This window comes from Panthera onca, chromosome F1 (genome assembly GCF_046562875.1).
Source record: "Panthera onca isolate mPanOnc1 chromosome F1, mPanOnc1 haplotype 2, whole genome shotgun sequence".
Taxonomy (NCBI): domain Eukaryota; kingdom Metazoa; phylum Chordata; class Mammalia; order Carnivora; family Felidae; genus Panthera; species Panthera onca.
In genome coordinates, this window is record NC_138355.1 from 47,420,216 (window position 1) to 47,443,806 (window position 23,591).

General features: G+C 37.6%; 1 protein-coding gene across 4 annotated transcripts in view; it reads right to left on the reverse strand.

Moving 5' to 3' along the window:
- The window catches only part of LOC132676570 (complement factor H-like), a 104,657-nt gene that overhangs the window by 62,216 nt on the left and 18,850 nt on the right, over window positions 1-23,591 (reverse strand). For all 4 annotated transcript variants that reach the window (XM_078441384.2, XM_078441383.2, XM_078441385.2 and 1 more), the window contains exons 4-7: window positions 13,070-13,146; window positions 11,369-11,560; window positions 8,742-8,912; window positions 1,987-2,160 (exon numbers count right to left, since the gene is read on the reverse strand). In XM_078441384.2, coding sequence (XP_078297510.1) covers window positions 1,987-2,160; window positions 8,742-8,912; window positions 11,369-11,560; window positions 13,070-13,146 — 614 coding nt within the window. The remainder of the gene's footprint in view (window positions 1-1,986; window positions 2,161-8,741; window positions 8,913-11,368; window positions 11,561-13,069; window positions 13,147-23,591) is intronic.

Here is a 23,591-nt window from a genome sequence, read left to right on the forward strand (position 1 = left end):
GTCTCCCTCTCTCTCTGCCCCTCCCCAGCTCACGCTCTGTCTCTCTTTCCCTCAAAAATAAATAAACATTAAAAAAATTTTTAAAAAAAATCTGAAAAGGCTACAGGATGCATGAGTCCCACTATATGACATTCTGGTTGCAGAGAACGAGCAAGGGGAGGAATCAATAGGTGGAGCACAGAGGATTTTTGGGGCAGTGAAAAGCTCTGTATGATACCATAATGATGGACATGTCACTATACAAACCTGACATATACATACGTCACTTGTCCAAACCTGTAGAATGTACATCAAGAGTGAACTCTAAGGTAAACTACTGACTTTGGGTAATATGATGGATGAATGCAGATTCATCAATGTAAAAACATACCATTGGGGATGGGGGCATGTTGATAAATGGGGAAGGTATGCATGTGTGGCAACACTGAGTGTATAGGAAGTTTCTGTACCTTCCTGTCAATTTTGCTGTGAACGTAAAATTGCCTTAGGTAAGTTATTTGTTTCAAGTTTTAATTTAAATTCCAGTTTGTTCACATTTAGTGTAATAGTAGTTTCAGGAGTAGAATTTAGGGATTCATCACTTACATATAACACCCAGTGGTCATGAACACACGTGCCCTATTTAATACTCATCACTTATTTAACCCGTAACCCTCCTCCCCCGCCTACCTCACCTCCAGCAACCCTCAGTTTGTTCTCTATAGTTATGTGTCTCTTTTATGTATTGCCTCTATTTCCTCCCATGTTCATCTGTTTCATTTCTTAAATTCCACATATGAATGAAATCGTATGGTATTTGTCTTTCTCTGACTTATTTCACTTAGCATAATATATTCTAGCTCCATCCATGTCATTGCAAACGGCAAGATTTTATTGTTTTTGATGGATGAGGAATTTTCCAGAGTAAATATATACCAGAAGTTCTTTATCCGTTCATCAGCTGATGGACATTTGGGCTTTTTCCACACTTTGGCTATTGTTGATAATGCTGCATTGGGGTGCATGTATCCCTTTGAATCACTATTTTTGTATCCTTTGAGCAAATACCTAGTAGTGTAATTGCTTGACTTTAAAAAAAAATTTTTTTTAATCTTTATTATTTATTTTTGAGAGAGAGAGAGACAGTGTGAGCAGGGGAGGGACAGAGAGAGAGGGAGACACAGAATCCGAAGCAGCTCCAGGCTCTGAGCTGTCAGCACAGAGCCCGATATGGGGCTCGAACTCATGAACCGCAGGATCATGACCTGAGCTGAAGTGGGAAGCTTAAAAGACTGAACCAACCAGGCGCCCCTGACTTTTTGAGGAACCTCCATACTGTTTCCCAGGGGGGCTGCACCCGTTTCATTTTCCACCAACAACGTAAGAGGTTTACCCTTTCTCTTTAACCTCACCAACATCTGTTGTTTCCTGTGTTGTTAGTTTTAGCCATTTTGACAGGTATGAGGTGATATGTTATTTTAGTCTGATTTGTATTTCCCTGATGATGTATGATGTTGAGCATCTTTTCATGTGTCTGTTAGCCATCTGGATGTCTTTTTTGCAAACATCTATAAATAACTTCTCAAACTTAACACACAAAAAACAAATAATCCAGTTAAGAAATGGGCAAAAGACATGAATAGACATTTTCCAAAGAAGACATCCAGATGGCTAACAGACACATGAAAAGATGGTCAATAACACTCACCATCAGGGAAATACAAATCAAATGGTTTAATTCAGATATTAGAATTACATTAGTTAGAGAAATTCACAAACACATATTTAATACCAAATAGCAAAAATTAAATAGCTTTTAATTTTCAAAAATGTGGCTTAGATTGTATTAGAATTATCTACTTTGAAAAGAAAAGAATGTCTCCGTAGGCTCTGCTTTACATACACAGTAAGGCAAATACTTGGATTTACTGTGTACTCATTTTTGTTGTTGTTAAAGAGACAATAATTTCAGAATTTAGAAGTAGGTCAAGATAGAATGGAACTTACTAGTACATCCTGGCTGAGGTACCCAGCCTCTATTTGTACATGTTGCCGTATTTCCTTGGGTTGAACGATCAAAGCCAGTTTTACAATTGTATGTGATTTCATCTCCACTTCTGTATCTGATGCTTTCTGGTGCATAGTTACCATTTTCAATGTGAGGAGAAGCACATACGATTTCTGGGAAAAAAAAAAAGAATATGTAGGTAATGTTGAAATCACTACCCATTAAAATAATCAAGTACATAAAAATATAGAAAGTGGGTATTATTATTTTTTGTCCCTACCACAGCATAAAATGGGATTAATGTGAGTTTAGTCTTACATCCTTCCCATCATATCATTCATGTCCCACCACTATATCTCACATCTGATATATTTGTGCCCCCTGGACTCTTGAATCCTTTCTCCAAAGCCATCACATATATCATAATATTCTATATGTGGCAATAAACTCATGACATATCACTTCAACTCTTCTTACAAACTATTCAACTTCCCTGGCATCTGTGATTCTCCTAGGACTGTTTACAAACGGCTTGAGTCTCTTCCTTCCAGACACTTAGTAGGATTTCATATCCTTGCCAAGAATTAGATGTGGTCGTCTGATTTACACAGGTCAAGAAAATGAGTAAAGTAACACGTTTCCCTTTAGGGAGGAAGTTTTAAAAAGCCACTGTGCGAATTTTTATGTTCTTTTTTCTAGCTGCAGGGATTAAGGACAGCCATGGAGAGGTGATGTCTCTACCCTTGATTCTTACAGCTACTATAATGAGCAGAGTCCCTTCAGACCTACATTGGAGTGGGCATAAACAGGAAATAAACTTCAATTTTTTAGGCTATTGAAATTCTGGAATACATTTTTATTAGTATAATAGAATAAACTAGTCCAGGGTTTGGAGAAAACCTTTTATGTAAAGAACCAGATAAAATGTTTCTGTCCCAGCTACTCAACACGAACACAGCCCTAAAAGATACATAAACAAATGAGCATGGCTGTATTCCAATAAAACTTTGTTTACACAAAGGGCAAAGGATGGATTTGATTTTCAGACTATAATGTGCTCTCCCATGACCTACTCTATCTTAATTTTTAAAGTTCTGTCTCAGTTCTTTCCATCAACTTTGCTAATATCTAGCCAATGGATCAATCTGCAAAATTCCTTGTATAATAAAATATCATACCTTTAAACTATTGTAGAAATGTTACATAACCATTTATATTAGTGCCATGGTGGACATTCAGCAATGCCAAAAATCCATTTATATGCCCCCAATTTACTTCCTATTCCATTTCCCAAAGTAACTTTCATCACAGTCTCATCATTTTCTTCAAAAGCCATCTAACACAATAGTTCCGTCATCAACAAATAAATCCTTGCATTCACACATAACAAATTTCAGACTACCAGCTGTGGGGTTCCCTAGATTTCTTACTAACATGTCCTTAACTTTGGCTACATCTGTTTGAACTTTAGCCTTTCTCTTACTTGTTGACGATGAGGTGTTTATTTCATTCAAGTTAGCTTTTCAAAAGTTTAATTCTTCCATCGAGCATGAACCATTGTATATTCCTTCCCTCTCTCATTTTGTCTACTATTCTCTCTTAAATGGATATGCAAGCTTCTCCAATTTTAAATTCCTTATCTCATCCCTTTTTCCAAGGTTGTTAATGTACTATACTTCTTCACAACCAAGATCCTTCAAATATCATCTTCCAATTAGTCTGGTTTTCAATCTCCCACTTATTCTTCAACCTACTGCTATCTGGCTTTTGACATCTTTAATATGCTGGTGCTATTAAGACAAAAGTCACCAATGTCCTCCAATTTCCAAATCCAAAATCTCTATGAATTGCTCATATCACAGTGACTGGTATTATATACTATGGGCTCCTTAATTATTTGTTGAACTGAATAGATAAAAACCCTCTGTAATATTTGACACTGTTGATCACTGACTTACTGGCATTCTCCAATGCCCTGCATTCTTATGTTTTCCTACTTCTCCTTATTTTTGTCTGAACAGTACTATTTTATTTTATTTATTTTACTTATAGCTGCCCTCCTTCCTCTGCTCTACTTAATTTTAGGCCCTGTCTACTTCTCAGATCTCATCTCCTACCAAGGTCCCACTTACTCTATACGACCAACACAATAGCCTTCTGTCTGGTGTTCACACATGCCAGGCTTATTCATAGCACTTGCACTTTTTATTCCTTATTTCTTGGTGATGCTCCTCTAGATCTTCTGGCTGACTCTTATCACCACCTCAGAAATATCTTCCCTGAAGACCCAACGAGTATTGTATGAATGAATATCTATGCTTGACAGTTGGTTCTACATGAGTATTTGTCCTTGATTTTGTTGTTTGCTTCTTCACATTTTCTCTGTGAATCAAGATACTTCCACAATAAAAAGCTATCAGCATTATGCTAATAACTCTTCAGTGAGATCCAAATCCATATATCCAACTGAAGCTTCACACTAGACAGGTCCATGTGAATAATTCAAAGGCATATCCAACTAACTACATGCCAACTAAATCAACCTTTTCTCAATATATGCTTTTCCTCCTGTGTTCAACATTTTAATTTGTGACACAAAAACCTCATGACAGGAGCCTGGAAATTTACCTCACCTTCCCTCCTCCCCATCACTTCAATATTCATTCACACAGCACATTCTATAATCTTATAATTATTGCTTATACATCTCCTCCCCTTCATTCCATGCTTCAACTGTGTACATCCAACTCTTAGAGGTTTTATGATAGTCTTTTAATTGGTCTTAAATTTGTACTTCATTCCTCCAGAATAAGCTTTAATAAGTCTCTATTCTAAACATGATACTATACTTATATTAGCAATGGTTATATTAGAAAGAATATGTGACCATCTAACCACAAATCTTAAGTATGTCTACACTGCTTGATTTTAATTGACACTACCTTGAGATGAGCCTTAATGTACCTTAAATGTAACCTTAAATTTACTTTTAGTTTTTTCTCCTCACTTTATTCTGCTCTATCATATTTTCACAGACCTTTGCAGTGGAGTTTATCATATATTAATTTTTACTTCATAGTGTGGCTTAACTTAATTTTGAAGTCAAAAGCTACAAGATATAAAAACAAGAGTTTTACTAAGAGCCCAACCAAAAAATACTGGGAGAATTTGTTAAATAATTTTTAATAAATTTGTAATAATACTTTGTTAAAATAATTAAAATAGAAGAACTTCAGGTGATTACTTTTGAGCAGAAGACATAAACTCAATGATAAATTGTAATCCCTACTTTCATAATTTCCATTAATATAAATGATGCTAGTAAAACACTGCCAGGGCAAGTGCCTCTATCTAAAACAGTACTGGAGAATGTCTGCATGTGTGGGGTCACATTTTTTCCTACTGTTAGATACCACCAGTAAGCATTTGAGATAAGAACAGTAATTTAATGCTAGCACTCTATGTTGTTCGTCATCAGAAAATCTGACTTGTACAGAGAACAGATGGATTTGGAGCAAAGGTGGCTTTTATTTAGCAGGTCTTGGTACTTTTAATTATTCCTATAAATGATTTGCTGTCAGAGACTGGCTCCTATTAGATGAAGAGACCAAAGTTTTGACAAATCACCTTCAAACAGAACCCCTGAAGGGCGCCTGGGTGGCTCAGTTAAGTGTTCAACACTTTATTTCAGCTCAGGTCATGATCTCATGGCTCGTGAGATTGACCCCACAGTGGGCTCCATGCTGATAGTGTGAAGCCTGCTGGGGATTCTCTCTTTCCTTTCTCTCTGCCCCTACTCCCAGTCATGCGCGCGCGCGTGCTCTCTCTCTCTCTCTCTCTCTCTCTCAAAGTAAATAACATTAAAAAAAAAAAAAACCTGACACATAAAATCATAAACCGGATGGAAGAAATTTTAAGTATTTTATCCTAGGTTATTTTATTCTAATTTTATTTTAGTTCCAAATTTATTATAGATTTGGAGAAAGCAAGATCTATAGATTTGGAATTCATCATTACCAGCAGGTAGATCCTTCTATTGTCCTAGGAAAATAAGGAGAAGCATTTGTGATATACTAGCTAAGGTACAATGTAGAGTACCTTTTACTTTTAAACTTATTTTTAAATGTTTATTTATTTATTTTGAGAGAGAGGGAGTGCACGCACGAGGGCGTGGCAGAGAGAGAGGGAGGGAGAGAATCCCAAGCAGGCTCCATGGTGTCAGTGAAGAGCCTGATGCAGTGCTCAAACTCTAGAACCAAACTGTGAGATCATGACCTGAGCTGAAATTAAGAACGGTATCCTTAACTGACTGAGCCAACAAGGTGCCCCTGGAGTTCCTTTCAATAAAAGACTTCTCCGTATCCAGTTAATGTAAAACACATTTCAATAAAATTAACCACTGTTGTAACAGAGAGTGCATGCTTATTTAATTTGGGGTGAACCATTCTTTATTTATCTTGATCATTAGTAAACTGTTTTGTGAAAGAGAGTATCCAATCTTAGTGACATCTCTCTCCCCAAAGAAAGGAGGATTCTAAGGCATCCTGTCTTGAGTTTTTGAGTTATACAATTGACTAAGAAAATGAAAAACAAATTCTAAAAAGAAAATGTTTTACAAATGTGGGATCTTTACTGTGTGTGTGTGTGTGTGTGTGTGTGTGTGTGTGTGCGCGCGTGTGCGTGCATGGGTGTGGTGTAGATGGGTCAAGTTTCAAGTAAGCCTAGGAATTGTAGCAACACATATGGGAAAAACAGATTTCCCACATTAAAACAAATATGTGCTCAGCAACAGCTTTAAGCAGGTAGCTATGTGACCAAGAAAAAGAACTAACTAGACAATTTCTATGGAGCAGTCAGGCTACCCTGAGTCCTGTGTCAAAGTAAAACTGAATTCAGATCCTGACGTCTTACTTAGAAGTAAATTTCACTGAAACCTGGAACGATGATTTATTCTAATGTTCACTGAAATGTGGAGTGATTTATTCTAATGTTTATACAGGACAAAGGGCCTGATATAAAGTAAGTGGTTTATAAGTTATATTTTGACGACTGGATGGATAATTTAGCTCTCTAAATATTTAAGTCAGGCTCTGGAAGTAAAACATACGGCGGAAGTTAATGCCAGAGGACTTGTGCACCCACTTTCTTTGAGTAGGAGCCACAAATGCCATGAAGCCAAACAGCTGGACTCCACACACGATCAGCCGATCACAGATCTAATGTGGGTGATCACTGTCTTCTCTTCACTAACCTCTTTGTAAAATATTTTCTTAACAATGCCTGAAAGTGGAGGTCACTCAGTTGTAGGGGGATATATTTTCCAAGGAGCTACTTGTGGACTCAACCCCAAATTTTTTTCGGGGGGTTGGGGTGCCTGGCTGGCTGAGTCAGTAGAGCATGTGACTCTTGATCTCAGGGTTGTAAGTTCAAGCCCCAGGTTGGGTATGGAGCTTACTTTTTAAAAAAAAGGTAAAAAAATTAAAAAAAAATTTTTTTAAATGTTTATTTTTGAGAGAGACAGAATGTGAGTGGGGGGAAGGGCAGAAAGAGAGAGAGGGAGACACAGAACGTAAAGCAGGCTCCAGGCTCTGAGCTGTCAGCACAGAGCCCGACACAGGGCTCAAACTCATGAACTGCAAGATCATGACCTGAAGTCAGACGTTTAACCGACTGAGCCACCCAGGTGCCCTCAACCAAAAAATTTTTTAAAATAAGAACAAAATCATTCAAAATCTAACTCTAGTTTTTGCAAGAGAGGATCATTAAACAAGGTTTACGCATGGAATTATGAATCATATGATTAAAAGTTCAGAGAGCTCTTAAGAGTTCAACTCTTCTCACCATCTCTACCCTGGGCCACGATATGACCATATCTATAAAAGTCACCCTTTTAGAAAGGCACTTGACCTCTGATTTCATGTAGGATAGCACTTGTAACTTGTTTCACTCGCTGCTGCAGCCCGCATCCGAAGTTAACGCACCCTTTTCCATAAATGTTTGCAAACAGCTCAACACAGTTGTTACCGTGCGACATGTAATAGCTGTACCTTCTTGCTATTCTTCTAATGATATGATGTCTTAAACTCAACCTTTTACAGTTTTGCATCTGGACCACGATAGTTTGAAACTCTCTCTTTTCAAATGAGGTAGGCTAAGTAGAACACAATATTACAGACATAACTTTTGGTGGCACGAAGCACAGTTGACGTGGATTCTACATCTGCACAATATCCCCCATTAGGAAGCCTAAAAGAGTTTGGTGGGTGCCCCCGGCCACCCACCCCCCCGCATCATCATCACTATTGATTCATATTACACCTGTGCTTAGTGAAATCTCTAGTTATTTCCACTTAATTCCATTGTTAATTGAGGGTTCCCTCATATGGCATTCATCTCATTTACTTTGTTTGCAAAGCTAACTGCTCGGCTTTAGAAGAGCAATCTGTCTGAGAAGTAATCATGCCTGGGGAGCCTATTATTGCCCTGGCTCTGCTCTAGACTTGATTTTTGACCGCAGACCAACTACTTAACGAGCTATTGAACTCTTCTGTTCCTTTTATGTCTATCTTCAGAACGAGAGAATTATACCAAAATTAATTTTTGCACACATAAAACGTTAAGTATATCGTATTTATAAGAGTTGGTTCTTGTCAACATTAACGCTCCATTGTGAGAAAAAATAAACTGCTTCACTGTAAGGAATATATGAATGAAAAGAATTGATAAAATATATAGAAAGGAAATATAACATTACCTTTACATGAAGGGGTTGGAGTCCATCCCGATGCAGTGCATATGGCATCTCCTTTACTACCGTATTCATAACCCTGGTGACATGTATACTGAAATCGTTCGTTTTCCTTGTAAGTTTTCTTCAGAGATGCAGCATTTCCATTTGCGATTTCTGGCTTTTGGCAGGAAATTTCTAAATATAAGGGATTAAATTCCAAAATGTTTGTTATATATTAAAAAGCCATGTCTAAGACATAGTTATATTAAAGATACAAGTTTTGTTTCCTTTAGGCAAATCAGACAACGAAACAAAACCTCTATTTTGACATGGTTGCTTGAATTATTTACCTGTTGTTCTTAATTTTGATTTTTGAAATAAGGTAAAATTCTGATTAAACTTCTGTTGCTAGGGGTGCCTGGGTGGCTCAGTTGCTTAAGTAACTGGCTCTTGATTTTGGCTCAGGTTATGATCTCATGGTTCCTGGGATCGTACCCTGTCTGTGGCTTCCTGCTGGCACTGTAGAACCTTCTGGGATTCTTTCTCTTTCTTTCTCTGTCCCTCCCTTACTCATGCTTTCTGTCTCTCTCTTTCTATCAAAAATAAATAAATAAATAAAAATTATGTTGCTTATTTTATTTGCTTTGAAGATAAATTAGTCCTCTTCAAGTAAATAGTGGCCAGTAATGATACCAACTATATATATATAATTGGGTATAGATATATAGGCTTATTGTGATAAATATTTTCACCGAATGACTTGTAAAAATTATGTATTTTCTAGTTATCGATAATAGAGTCATAATTGGCATAACACTTTGTCAAAGAAGTTAATTTAACCTACTGTCATTATTATCTATGAATTACATCTTCTGTTTTTGTGGCTTACCATCCATCCAAATTTTCTGTCAAGAAAACCCAAAAACTGGCCATCATATTTGCCCCCATCTTCTCTCAAACATTTCCCCCTGGGATTATGGCAACAATAACTAATTTCCCAGATGCTATTCTCGCACCTCTGTAATCTATTTTCCTGTTTGTAACTTAATGACTGTCTTTCTTGTCCCTTCATCGCTCCGTTGAAGGATTCCACTGAAATCCTCCATCGATTCCCAATTCAGTCTGAATAAAAGCCAAATTCTTCAGCATGATATGGAGCACCTTAGAACCTTGCACTGGCCTATCTTCAAGCCATCACTGACCTACCCCTGCTTGTGTCCTACACAACGGCCTCGAAGACATGGAACAGGGGAGCTTCAGGCTCCTGGAAGCCTCACTGCATTTGTACCTTCCTCTCCCTGAACTTCTCCTGACTGATATACTTTCCCCCCACTCAACTTCGTTGGAAAAAGTCTCATTCTTTCTTCAAAATGTATCTTATGCATTAGTTATTCCAGTAAGGTTTTACTAAGCACAGAAATTTAGGTTTTTTTTAAATTTTATTTATTTTGAGAGAGAGAGATTGAGAGAGACAGTGAGATAGAGAGATAGATAGATAGAGAGAGAGAGAGAGTGTGAGTTGGGGAGGAGCAAAGACAGAGGGAGAGAGAGGATCGCAAGCAGGCTCCACCATGAGCGTGGAGCTGGATGCCAGGCTGCATCTCATGACCGGGAGATCACGACCTCAGCTAATATCAGGAGTGTGATGTTCGACTGACTGAGCCACCCAGGTGCTCAGAAATTTAGTTTTAAGGGGGAAACCCCATCTGTGAGCCTCTGGGGTATACAGTATTTGCTGTGCTGAATAGAAATATGATTGCCATTACTGACTTGAAGAACTAATATTGTTAGAGAGAATTTTTAAGACCAGAAATGCTTTCCCTGCATCTCATTATAGGATAGACTAAACTAAGAAAGTGTGAATTTTAGAAAAAATATTAAAAAAAATAAATATGGCAGATATATCTGCCAAAAAAGTATTGGTAAAGTGAAGCAGACTGACCATAATGTTTCATTACAAAAGCCCAATCACCATACTGGTCATGATGCACTGGTTAGCAGTATTATAACTAAAGAAATCTTGACTTGCAGTTTACTATAGAACTTTTTTTAAAAGGCAAAAACTTATTTAGTGAATTCAGTTTAGTTTCACAATATTTCTCTAAACTTACAGTGCAAATATAAAATAGGACCCCATTCTAGAAGTATTATTCAACAACAGAATGTTATAATGCTATATCAGTGGAAATACATAATGGCTTTTTGATCTTACAAATTAAAAGAAAGCCTGTTCTGTAGGCCAATATTAAATCTTGCAGCAGAACTGCTTACTAATCTATTTGAGCATGAAAGCCAATTACAATTTAATTATGGATATGACCATGGAATTTGGTTTCAGATAACCTAGGTTTGAATCTTAACTCCACCGTCATGCCATCATAACCTTGGTCATGAGATGTAACTTTTTTGCCCCACAATGTCCTCAGTTATAAAATAGAGGTGAAAACAGTGCATAAATCACAGTCATTTTGAAGGTAAAATGGAATGTAAAGAACTTAGATCAATTACTGACAAATAGTAAGTGCCCAATAAATGTTAGTTTTAATGTTATTAGTATAATTAGTATTATTCTATGCATAATATTTAAAAGTGCAAATTTTCATGAGAAAAACTAAAACTGTCTGATCCCATGAACAGTAAATGTATCTTACCCACACATTTTGGGCTTTCTCCACTCCAAACACCATTCGTTGAGCAACGTATTTCTGCAGGCCCAACAAGCATGAAGCCTGAATTGCACACAAACCGTACTACTTGTCCAAAAGTATATTCCTTGTCTAGGTCCAATGCGCTACTGGTCAATCTCCCATTCTCTGGATGTGTCACTGGTAAACACTTAACAACTGAAAAAAATAAATATAACTTTTCCTAATAGAATTTGACAACTTTATTATGAAAAATATGTATATATACACATACAGGTATAAAGTCACTAACAAAGAAAGATTGGGGGAATTACTTAATTTTTTTAAAGAAGCATTTAATAAACCTGTTTGTTGGATATAAAGGCTTATAAATTAAAAAAAACACCAATAAGCTTATCTCTGATTATTTTCTATGAGAGCGGACAAAGAAAAAATTATTTCTTTGAATGTCAGTTTACATTTTATAGTAACAAATAAATGTTCCTTAAATAATTGAAAAATATAAAGGTTGAGATAGTTAGATGAAATTTTTCACTTAAGCCCTAGGATAATATAACACTGTATTCCTAAAAGGTATAAATGCAAACTTTCTGACTCTATTTCTTTCAATAGATAAACAGTCCTTAATTTTCCTTCCTCTCCCACATCAGTGCTCAAAATAATCTGAGTATTCCTTTTGATTTTACTTAATATTTTCCAAATACCTTGTAGGTTATGGCATTTAAACTTTATTTTAGAGTAGAATCATCCAGGATGCTCATTAAGATGGAAATTCTATGGCTATCTCCCTGTGCTATTACCGGAGATACTGATTTAGTAGGTTTTTAGTAACCCAAAATTTCAGCATTAAACAAGCACCTCAGGTGATTTCAGTGTAGATGTTCCTTAAAACATTAGATCTTTCCTCTCATTCCCGTAAGTTCTCTTCTTTAGGTAACAGGACTTTTGAGTGATCACATTCCCACTGGCCCTCCTCCTTCTCCTCCTCCTCCTCCTTCATCCTCCTGGTCCTCTCTCCCTCCCCCTTTTCCTCATTCCCTCCCTCCTTCCCCCTCTCTCTCCCTCTCTATTTACTTCTCACCATGGAACTAAGAAAGACTACTCTGACTCATCTATTTCCATGATGACTAGAGAGATTGGCATTACTAGCCCAAAACTTAGAAACAGGATCTACATTTTTCTCATTCTGACTCTTGGCTTTATGGATCAGTAAGAAAAGTAGAGCTCTTCCTTACTTCCTGCCTCTTTTCAGTAAGACTAAGACCACAGGAAAATCTCCTTTGTCATGCAAGAGGGGAGAGATAACTGAATCTGGTCTCCATTTCAGATGTTATTGACAATCTCTGCATTTGGGTGGATATTGGTTGAATATGTATTCATTAGTAAAGCTGAAATTCTGATCCTTGTGCTATTTCTAGTGTTTAGAATCCAAAAGGAAAGGAAAATAGGTTTTAGATTTCCTAATCTCTAATACTTTGAATACATTAGATCAGATGAAACTGCACTCACATTTGGTTAATGAAACACAAAATAGCGTAGTAATAAAAAGCTTAGATATCCATTCCAAACTATATTAGAAGCCATAAAAATACTTTGAATCAAAAATATGTAATTACAAACTTTAAGGATGTTTCAATGTAAGATATCTCAAAAAATCTTAGATATTTTAAATATTTGAATATATCTGTAAATCAATTTTACATATACCTTCACATATAGGAATATCATTGGTCCATCCATCAGATTCACACTCACGGAAATTAATCCTACCTAGCATCTGATACCTAAAAACCAAAAATGACAGAATGGTGAGCTAATTTATTATATGCATTTATATGAAATTTTAAGTTTGATACATTCTGAATGTCCAGGAACTCCATTTCAGAGAAAATTAACAGCATATACATTTCTTTCCTCCTTCCCTTCCCTCTTCTTTCCTTCCTTCCTTTTTTCCCTCCATCCTTACTCCCTTCCTTCCCTCTTTCTTTTCCTTTTCATTCTTTCTCTCTTTCTATTCTTTCTCCTTCTTATTCTTAAATTTCTTTCTTTCTTTTTTATTTAACTTGTTTGGGTTTTTTTGTATCTGTATGAGATGAAGAAATTTTTTTAAGTTTATTTATTGAGAGAGAGAGAGAGAGAGAGAGAGAGAGCAGGAGAGAGAGAGGAAGAGAGAGAATCCCAAGCAGGCACTGTTTCGTCAGTACAGAGCCCAATGTGGGCCTCTATCTCAACTGTGAAATCATGACCGGAGCCAAAATCAAGAGTGGGACGCTTAATCGACTAAGCCACCCAGATGCCACTTTCTATTGTTCTTAAACTTCTCTACTACTTAAGAAAGGCTCTCAGACAGAGTTAACACAGTGGAGAAGTAGGGGGACCCGAAGTTCCCTTGTCCCTCAAACACAGCAGTATTTAGCCCAGAAGATTTGGAATTCCAGGAATCCGGGCTAAAGAGCAACAGAAACATCTCCAGGGGCCCACGGGGACAACCTGACGTGCCATAGGTTCATGATTGCCAATTGGGAGAGATAAAATGGGTGGTGGTGTAGGCACAGAAGGGAGGGATCCCCTTCTGTGGAGAGACAAAAGGAAGAGAAAGAGAGGCTGTGGAAGTGTAGGATTGTATTTGGAGAAGAGAAAAACCACAGACTGGGGAACAGAATAAATGGAGACAGAACCAATTTCTAGCTCATTCCAGGGTTGTAGGGCTTCCTCCAGACTGGGGCCTGCTGCCCTATATGCATGCCTGGGTAGGAGGGGAACCAGCCCTGGGCTCAGTAGCACACTCAAAGGTGCAGTCAGAGAGCAGTCTCCCAACCTTGAGGACTGTGGGAAGAAGGCACAAGACACTCCAAGGACAAAAGACCCTGCAGGCACCCGCCAGCCAGAGGCCCTTTGTCGGCTGTCAGGGCAGACTGGCACTACCCCAGAACTGAGACTCCAGGGTGGGATCCTTTAAGACATCGGGGTTTGAATCCCAGCCAAGCGCTTGGGAGGCAAAAGAGACCGGAGCGCGACAAAACGGCCTGCTCGCACCTGCACAGTACTGTGAGGATGGCCTGAACAGAGTGGTTTGGGACACCCGCTCTGGAGAGGAGAGACTGGTGTGTCGCCATTTTTCTCCCCATCACCAACAAGGTGGGGTTTCAGAGAACAATGGACCACAGTGGAGGCGGGAACTGCCTACAACAAACCACAGCCCTCTGCGCCTGGTAACTGCATATCTAACAGAGCAAGATTGACACTGACTAAACCAAACAGCACCTCCTCCAGACCAGTGCAGCCACTGGTTGGTCCAGTGGTTTTGCATTTTTCTGAATTGATTCTTGTTCAATTCCTATTTTGTGTGTACGTGTGTGTGTGTGTGTGTGTGTATTTTTTTTCTTCCTCTTATTTCTCCCCTTCTCTTTTGGTTACTTTGGTTGTTGTTTAAGTAGACTTTTTAATCTAGTCTTTTTACACCTCTTCTGTACCTCCTTCCTCTTTATTTTCCTCTCCCTCTCTCTAGATTAAGCCATATCGTTTCTCTGATTCTCTACCTGGTCAATTATTTTTTTTCTTTTTTCCCCTACCTTGTCATTTCTCTCTTTCTATGGGATAAGACATCTTTTGCCACCACCCCCATTTTTAAAATTTTTTTCCAGGGTTACTTAAATGAATGTATCAAAGCACACCTGGTGGAAGATCCAAACAACAACTACAAGGAAGGAGACACAGCAACCACAGTCACAACAACAAGAGAGAGAATGCAACACATTCCAAAAAACACCTCCTGAACAGTCATGCCTGGGACAGTTTATGACCCATTTTTAATATAGTAGTGCTCATAGGTGCAGGACACATAACAAGCTATTAAAACACATAAAGGACAGAAAACTAGCCAAAATTATGAAACGGAAGAATTCTCCTCAAAAGAAATTCCAGGAAGAAGTGATAGCTAGAGAATTGCTCAAAACATATATAAACAATACACTTGATCAAGACTTTAGAATAATAGTCATAAAATTAATAGCTGGCCTTGAAAAAAGCATAGAAGACATAAGGGAATCTATTCCTGCAGACATCAAGGAACTAAGAAATAGTCATGATGAATTAAGAAATGGTGTAAATGAGGTACAAAATAATCTAGATGCAGTGACAGCAAGGGTGGAGGAAACAGAGGGGGAGAATAAGTGAAACAGAAGAGAAAATTATGGAACATGATGAAACTGAGAAAAATAGAGATAAGAAAATACTAGACCATGAGGGGAGAATTACAGACTTAAGTGATTCAATGAAATGAAATAATATCCGTATGATATGAGTTCCAGAAGAAGAGAGAGAGAAAAGGGAAGAAAGTTTATTTGAACAAATTATAGCTGAGAACTTCCCTAATCTGGGGAGGAAAACAGGCATCCAAGTCCAAGAGGCACAGAGAACTCCCCTCAAAATCAACAAAAGCAGGTCAACACCATGACATATCATAGTGAAAATGGCAAAATACAAAGATAAAGAGAGAATTCTGAACACCACTAGGGACAAACGGGCCTTAACCTACAAGGGTAGACAAATAAGGGTATTTGCAGACCTGTCCACTGAAACTTGGCAGGCCAGGAGGGAGTGGCAGGAATTAGTCAATGCGTTGAATAGTAAATATATGCAGAGAATCCTTTATCCAGCAAGGCTGTCATTCAGAATAGAAGGAGAGATAAAGGCTTTTCCAGACAAACAAGAACTAAAAGAGCTGATGACCACTAAACCAGCATTGCAAGAGTTCCTAAGGGGGACTCTCTGAGTGGAAAGCAGCAAAGACTACAAAGGATGAGAGAACATCACCACAAGCATGAAACCTACAGCTAACACAATGACACTAAATCCTTATCTTTCAATAATCACTCTGAATGTAAATGGATTAAATGCCCCAATCAATAGACAAAGGGTATCAGAATGGATGAAAAAACAAGATCCATCTATATGTTGCCTACAGGAGACTCATTTTAGACCTGAGGACAGCTGCAGATTGAAAGTGAGGGGATGGAAAACCATCTATCATGCTACTGGAAGACAAAAGAAAGCTGGAGTAGCCATACTTATATCAGACAAACTAGACTTTAAACTAAGGCCGTAACAAGAGATGAAGAAGGGCATTATATCATAATTAAGGGGTCTATCCATCAAGAAGAGCTAATAATTGTAAATGTTTCTGCCCCTAACTTGAAAGGACCCAAATATATAAATCAATTAGTCACAAATATAAGCAATCTTAATTGATAAGAATACGGTAATTTCAGGGGACTTTAATACTCCACTTACAACAACGGACAGATCATCCAGGCAGAAAATCAATAAAGAAACAATGGAGTTGAATAATACACTGGACCAGATGGACTTGATAGATATATTCAGAGTTTTTCATTGAAAAGCAGCAAGAGACTCATTCTTCTTGAATGCACATAGAACATTCTTCAAGATAGATCACATTTGGGTCACAAAACAGCCCTCCATAAATATAAAAGAACTGAGATCATACCATGCATATTTTCAGATTACAATGCTATAAAGCTTGAAATTAACCACAAGAAAAAAAGGGGAAAGCCTCTAAATGCATGGAGGTTAAAGAACATCCTACTTAAGAATGAATGGGTCAACTAGGCAATTAAAGAAGAAATTTAAAAATATATGGAAGCAAATGAAAATGAAAACACAATAGTCCAAACCCTTTGGGATGCAACAAAGGCAGTCATAAGAGGAAAATACATTGCAATCCAGACCTATCTCAAGAAACAAACAAACAAAATCCCAAATATAAAATGTAACTGCATACCTAAAGGAACTAGAAGCAGAACAGCACAGAAACCCCAAATCCAGCAGAAGAAGAGAGATAATAGAGATCAGAGCAGAAATAAACAATATAGAATCCAAAAAAAAAACAAAAAAACAGTAGAAGAGATCAATGAATCTAAGTGCTGGTTTTTTGAAAGAATAAACAAAATTGATAAACCCCTAGCCAACTTCTCAAAAAAAAAAAAAAAAAAAAAAGAGGGAGAGAGAGAACCTAAATAGATACAACCACGAATGACAGAGATCACACCACAGAAATACAAACAATTATTAGCAAATACTATGAAAAATTATATGCCAACAAACTGGACAACCTGGAAGCAATGGACAAATTCCTAGACACCCATACACTACCAAAACTCAAATGGGAAGAAATAGAAAATTTGAAAGGACCCATGACCAGTGAAGAAATTGTAACAGTTATCAAAAATCTCCCAACAAATAAGAGTCCTAGGTCAGATGACTTCACAGGGGAACTCTACCAGACATTTGAAGCAGAGTTAATACCTATCCTTCTCAAGCTGTTCCAAAAAATAGAAATGGAAGGAAAGCTTCCAGACTCATTCTATAAAGCCAGCATTACCCTGATTCCTAAAAAAGACAGAGACCCCACTAAGAGGAGAATTACAGGCCAACATCCCTGTTGAACATGGATGCAAAAATTTTCATCAAGATACTAGCAAATCGAATTCAACAGTATAGTAAAAGAATTATTCACCATCATCAAGTGGGATTCATTCCTGGGCTGCAGGGCTGGTTCAATATTTGCAAATCAATCAGTGTGATTCATCACATTAATAGAAGAAAGGATAAGAACCATACGATCCTGTCAATAGATGCAGGAAAAAAAAAAAGCAATGGACAAAATACAGCGTCTTTCTTAACAAAAATCCTCAAGAAAGTTGGGATAAAAGGAACATACCTAATGTCATAAAAACCATACAAAATGCCCACAGCTAATATCATCTTCAATAGGGAAAAACTCAGAGCTTTTCCCCTGAGATCAGGAACACAACATGGATGTCCACTCTCACCACTACTGTTTAACATAGTAGTGGAAGTCCTAGCCTCTGCCATCAGACCACAAAATGAAATAAAAGGCACCCAAATTGGCAAAGAAGCCTAATTTTTATTTTTTGCACATGACATGATACTTTACACGGAAAACCTAAAAAAACTGCTAGAACTGATACATGGAGTCAGCAAAGTCGCAGGAAATAAAATCAATGTACAGAAATTGGTTGCGTTTCTATACACTGATAATGAAGCAACAGAGAAATCAAGAAATCAATCCCATTTACAATTGCACCACAAACCATAAAATACCTAGGAATAAACCTAACCAAAGATGTCAAAGATCTGTATGCTGAAAACTACAGAAAGCTTAAGAAAGAAATTGAAGAAGACACAAAGAAATAGAAAAATATTCTATGCTCATAAACTAGAAGAACAAATATTGTTAAAATGTCAATATCACCCAAAATAATCTACACATTCAATGCAATCCCAATCAAAATTGCACTGGCATTCTTCTCAGAGCTAAAGAAAACATCCTAAAATTTGTATGGAACCACAAGAGACCCCAAATAGCCAAAGTAATGTTGAAAAAGAAAACCAAAGCCAGAGGCATCACAATTCTGGACTTTAGTCTCTACCACAAAGCTGTAATCATCAAGACAGCATGGTATTGGCACAAAAACAGACACATAGAGCAATGGAATAAAATATAGAACCCAGAATTGGACCCACAAATGTATGGTCAACTAACTTTTGGCAAAGCAGGAAAGAGTATCCAATGGAAAAAAGACGGTCTCCTTAACAAATGGTGCTGGGAGAAGTGGACAGCAACATGCAGAAAAATTAAACGGGACCACCTTCTTACACAAAATAAACTCAAAATGGATGAAATACCTAAATGTGAGACAAAAAACCATCAAAATCCTAGAGGAGAAAACAGGCAACAATCTCTTTGACCTCAGCCACAGCAACTTCTTACTCGACACATCTCCGAAGGCAAGGTAAATAAAAGCAAAAATGACCTAGTAGGACCGCATCAAAATAAAAAGCTTCTGCACTGCAAAGGAAACAATCAACAAAACTAAAAGGCAATGGACAAAATGGGAGAAGATATTTGCAAATGACATATTGGATAAATGGTTAGTGTCCAAAATCTATAAAGAACTTACAAACTCAACACCTGAAAAACAAATAATCCAGTGGAGAAATGGGCAGAAGACATGAATAGACACCTTTCCAAAGAAGACATCCAGATGGCCAACAGACACATGAAAAGATGCTCAACATCACTCATAATCAGGGAAATACAAATCAAAACCACATTGGGATACTACCTCACACAGGTCAGAGTGGCTAAAATTAACAACTCAAGAAGCAACAGATGTTGGCAAAGATGTGGAGAAGAGGGAACCCTCTTGCACTGTTAGTGGGAATGCAAACTGGTGTAGCCACTCTGGAAAACAGCATGGAGTTTCCTCAAAAAATTTATTTTTTTTTTTTTTAAATTTTTTTTTCAACGGTTTTTATTTATTTTTGGGACAGAGAGAGACAGAGCATGAACGGGGGAGGGGCAGAGAGAGAGGGAGACACAGAATCGGAATCAGGCTCCAGGCTCTGAGCCATCAGCCCAGAGCCTGACGCGGGGCTCGAACTCACGGACCGCGAGATCGTGACCTGGCTGAAGTCGGACGCTTAACCGACTGCGCCACCCAGGCGCCCCCCTCAAAAAATTTAAAATAGAATTATCTTAGGACGCAGCAATAGCACTACTCAAAATTTATCCAAATGATACAGGAGTGCTGATTCGAAGGGGCACATGTACCCTAATGTCTACAGCAGCACTTTCAACAACAGCCAAATTATGGGAAGAGCCTAAGTGTCCATCGACTGATGAATGGATAAAGAAGATGTGGTTTATATATACAATGGAATACTATTTGGCAACAAGAAGGAATGAAATCCTACCATTTGCAGCAATGTGGACGGAACTGGAGGGTATTATGCTAAGTGAAATAAGTCAGTCAGTGAAATACAGATATATGTTTTCACTCATGTGGAACTTGAGAAACTTAACAAAAGACCATGGGGGAAGGGAAGGGAAAAAAAAACAGTTTCAAATACAGAGGGAGGCAAACCATAAAGAGATTCTTAAATACAAAGAACGAACTGAGGGTTGATGGAGGGGCGCAGGGGAGAGGGGAAAATGGGTCATGGGCACTGAGGGGTGATGGCTATTGAGAGGTGATGGACATTGAGAAGTAAAAATGGGTGATGGGCACTTGTTGGGATGAGCACTGAGTGTTGTATGTAAGTGATGAAACATGGGAATCTACCCCCGAAGCCAAGAGCACACTGTATATACTGTATGTTAGCTAATTTGACAGTAAGTTATATTAAAAAAAAAAAGGCCCTCAAGTCTTCAGGCACATGGACTAATCATTATCCTTGGTTCATGACAGAAACTCATTAGAATTTTGTGCACAATATCCTCTTATTTTATCACTGAGTTAGTCAATTACACTTAACAATGTTATAACCTCCTTGAACTACCACCAAAACGAAAACCCAAAAAACGTGATAGTAAGCAAGAGCTAACAATATGTTCCACTTCCTCCACTCTTGTTCCATACTCCTATCGTCCACAATTATGATATCTTTGGAACTTTGGGGCTCATTACATAATCTATTCTTGATTAGACAAAATTTTGAATAGACAAAATTTCTTAGCATGTTTATTTTGAACACTTGTCTTCATCTTCCCATTTCTATCCTAGGCATTTTTTACAGTGTGGTCATCGAGTCAGATTTCCTTATAAAATTCATTCATTCAAAGTCAAATTTATCTAACTGTGGTAACACATCAAGCCCATCCTTAAAATCTAAAATGCTCTAGTTGGATGAAAATTTCTTAGGGCAGATGCAAAATGTATAATCATTACCAGAGGCTTTAGAGCAAAGCAAAGCATCCTTCTTAGTATTACAGTGGACAGCAAGAAGCAGAAAGCTTTTTCTCAAAACATAAGTAATGGGCAGCATTTTGATAACCACAAGAGAGATAATTTTGAGAATGGGCCTTTCATTAACACCTAAATAATTGTACATAAACAAACGTTTCCTTCATCTGCAAATAAGGATTGCTTCACCCATTACACAAGTAAAAAAACCACAAGCTTTCTCCCTCAAAAATTACTTTGTCTTCCTTTGAATGTTACTATTTCTTCCTAATTCTCTAAAGGAAGAAAACATTTTAAATGAGGATCACAGAACTTGAAGTCAAACATTTATCTATGTCTCTGTCATATAAAGAAACAAAATAATTGGTGATTAATTTTCCTTCTTTGTCTCCTCTACTGGTACCCTGTTCCGAAAGTACATTTCCTGTTAACATTTTCCATCTACACCAGAAACCCACCCGTTCCCCCAAAGTTGTTTTAGGGATTCTGCCAAATTCTACACAAAACCGCTTATGGCCCATATACACAGGGAAAGGGGGAAGAAAAAGAGACTGTCCAAATGTTGGTACTTGGGGAAAAGTAATAGCTCATGTATCTGCAACCCCAGCTGGGCAAAATAGCAGAAAAAAGGTGGATGGGAACAAGGGATCAAAAAAGGTCGGTTGACTAGCAGAAGCCATGGGTGTAGTAAGCCCATTCTACACTGATTCAACAACTAGGTCAAAAGGTACATCCCCTCAGGTAGGTAAAACAATCTAAAATTTTTAAAATAGCATGAAATATTGATGTTTGCTGATCTTGCATGGTCCAAGGACCTTTATTTCACTAATGAGTATCTAGTTCTTGGTGGAGATCCAAGCTGAGTGGCAGATAGTTACTTTTTATAGAATCTTTAACAGAGTTTGCCCAGAACTTATACAAGATGAAAGAAGCAAAGATGAATTAAAGTGCAGCCAAGATCAGAGGTTAAGTATGTCGCTAATTTTTTCACCGAATTATAAATATTTATTTATTACTGAGATTTAGGGAATCTAGTGGATGAAGTCTGTGAGTTTTGATCCCTTTTGCCAGGTCCAATATGGAAACTAAAGGGGTCAGACAAGCCTGTATTGACAGGGATATTACAGAGGTGAACAGTGAGGTAACTGGAAAGTTTAAGCCCAGATGGTCGTCATCTATTTGGTCATGTATAACAAAGCCAGCAGCAATGATTGAAAGTTGGGCTAAAAATGTCTTTGAAAAATCTCAGTGGCCAAAGAGACACTAAAATCATAAGAACTAAGACTTATTGGGTGCCTACAATATCCCACGAACTCTTCGAAGGGCTTCAGTGTATCTTATTTATGTTTTCCACCAATCCTATGATGCACCTGCTGTGTTTCTACTTTTCTTTTTAGAGACAGAGTGTGTGTGCAAGCTAGGGAGAGGGACAGAGGGAGAGAGAGAAAATCCCAAACAGGCTCCATGCTCAGTGCAGAGCCTGATGTGGGGCTCAATCCCATGACCCTGGGATCATGACCTGAGCTGAAAGGTAGAGTTGGATGCCCAACTGACTGAGGCACTCAGGCGTCCCATGTTTCTACTTTTATAATTGAGGAAATGGGAGTGAAGAGCTATTAGAATGATACATACAGTTATTAAGTGGTGGAGTTTTGGGATGCAGGCTTATTCCAAAGCCTAACCTTTAAAATATTACATTGATCCTATTTGTATTTATGTAGCATAAACTTGTAATGATACTGGTTTTCCCATGTATGAAACTTTCTTCAAAACAATGTGTAGACCTAGATGGGCATAACAGGAATAAAGAACCCTGAAGAGGTATCACAGTGTTAAGATCAGCCATGAAAATCCAACAGGAGATTAGAGAACAGAGTCTATGATTATGAAGGTAGTAGCATTTTTGGTCCACGTGATAAGAATAATTTACACACCATGGAAACTTAAATAATGGTAGTTATTATTGCTTTGGTGTAAAATATTTGTTTCTCCTAAATTTTATAAGCTTTTATCAAAGAGATGCCATGTAATCTGATTTTGTTGCCATTCTCACTGTCCCTGACATATTGAACTCCCTCCCATATACTCTGTACATAATAGAATATAGTCAGGAATTTTTGGAATAAACCCTTATTTATATATATACTATTTTCCAGCCCTCCTAGAACTACACTCTTTAAGAGTAATTATAACTCATTTAAAATTTTCAATGTTGAGGAGATAATATGGTATCCAAATATAATCATTTCCATTATACATTAATTTTTCAGGCTTCTTGTATGGTACTTATAAAAATGCTCATAGAAAAATAAAGTAACTGGGGTGCCTTGGGTGGGTGGCAGTTAGGTGTCCAACTTCATTCAGCTCAGGACATGATCTCATGGTTTGTGGGTTCAAGCCCCACATTGGGCTCTGTGTTGGCAGCTCAGAGCCTAGAG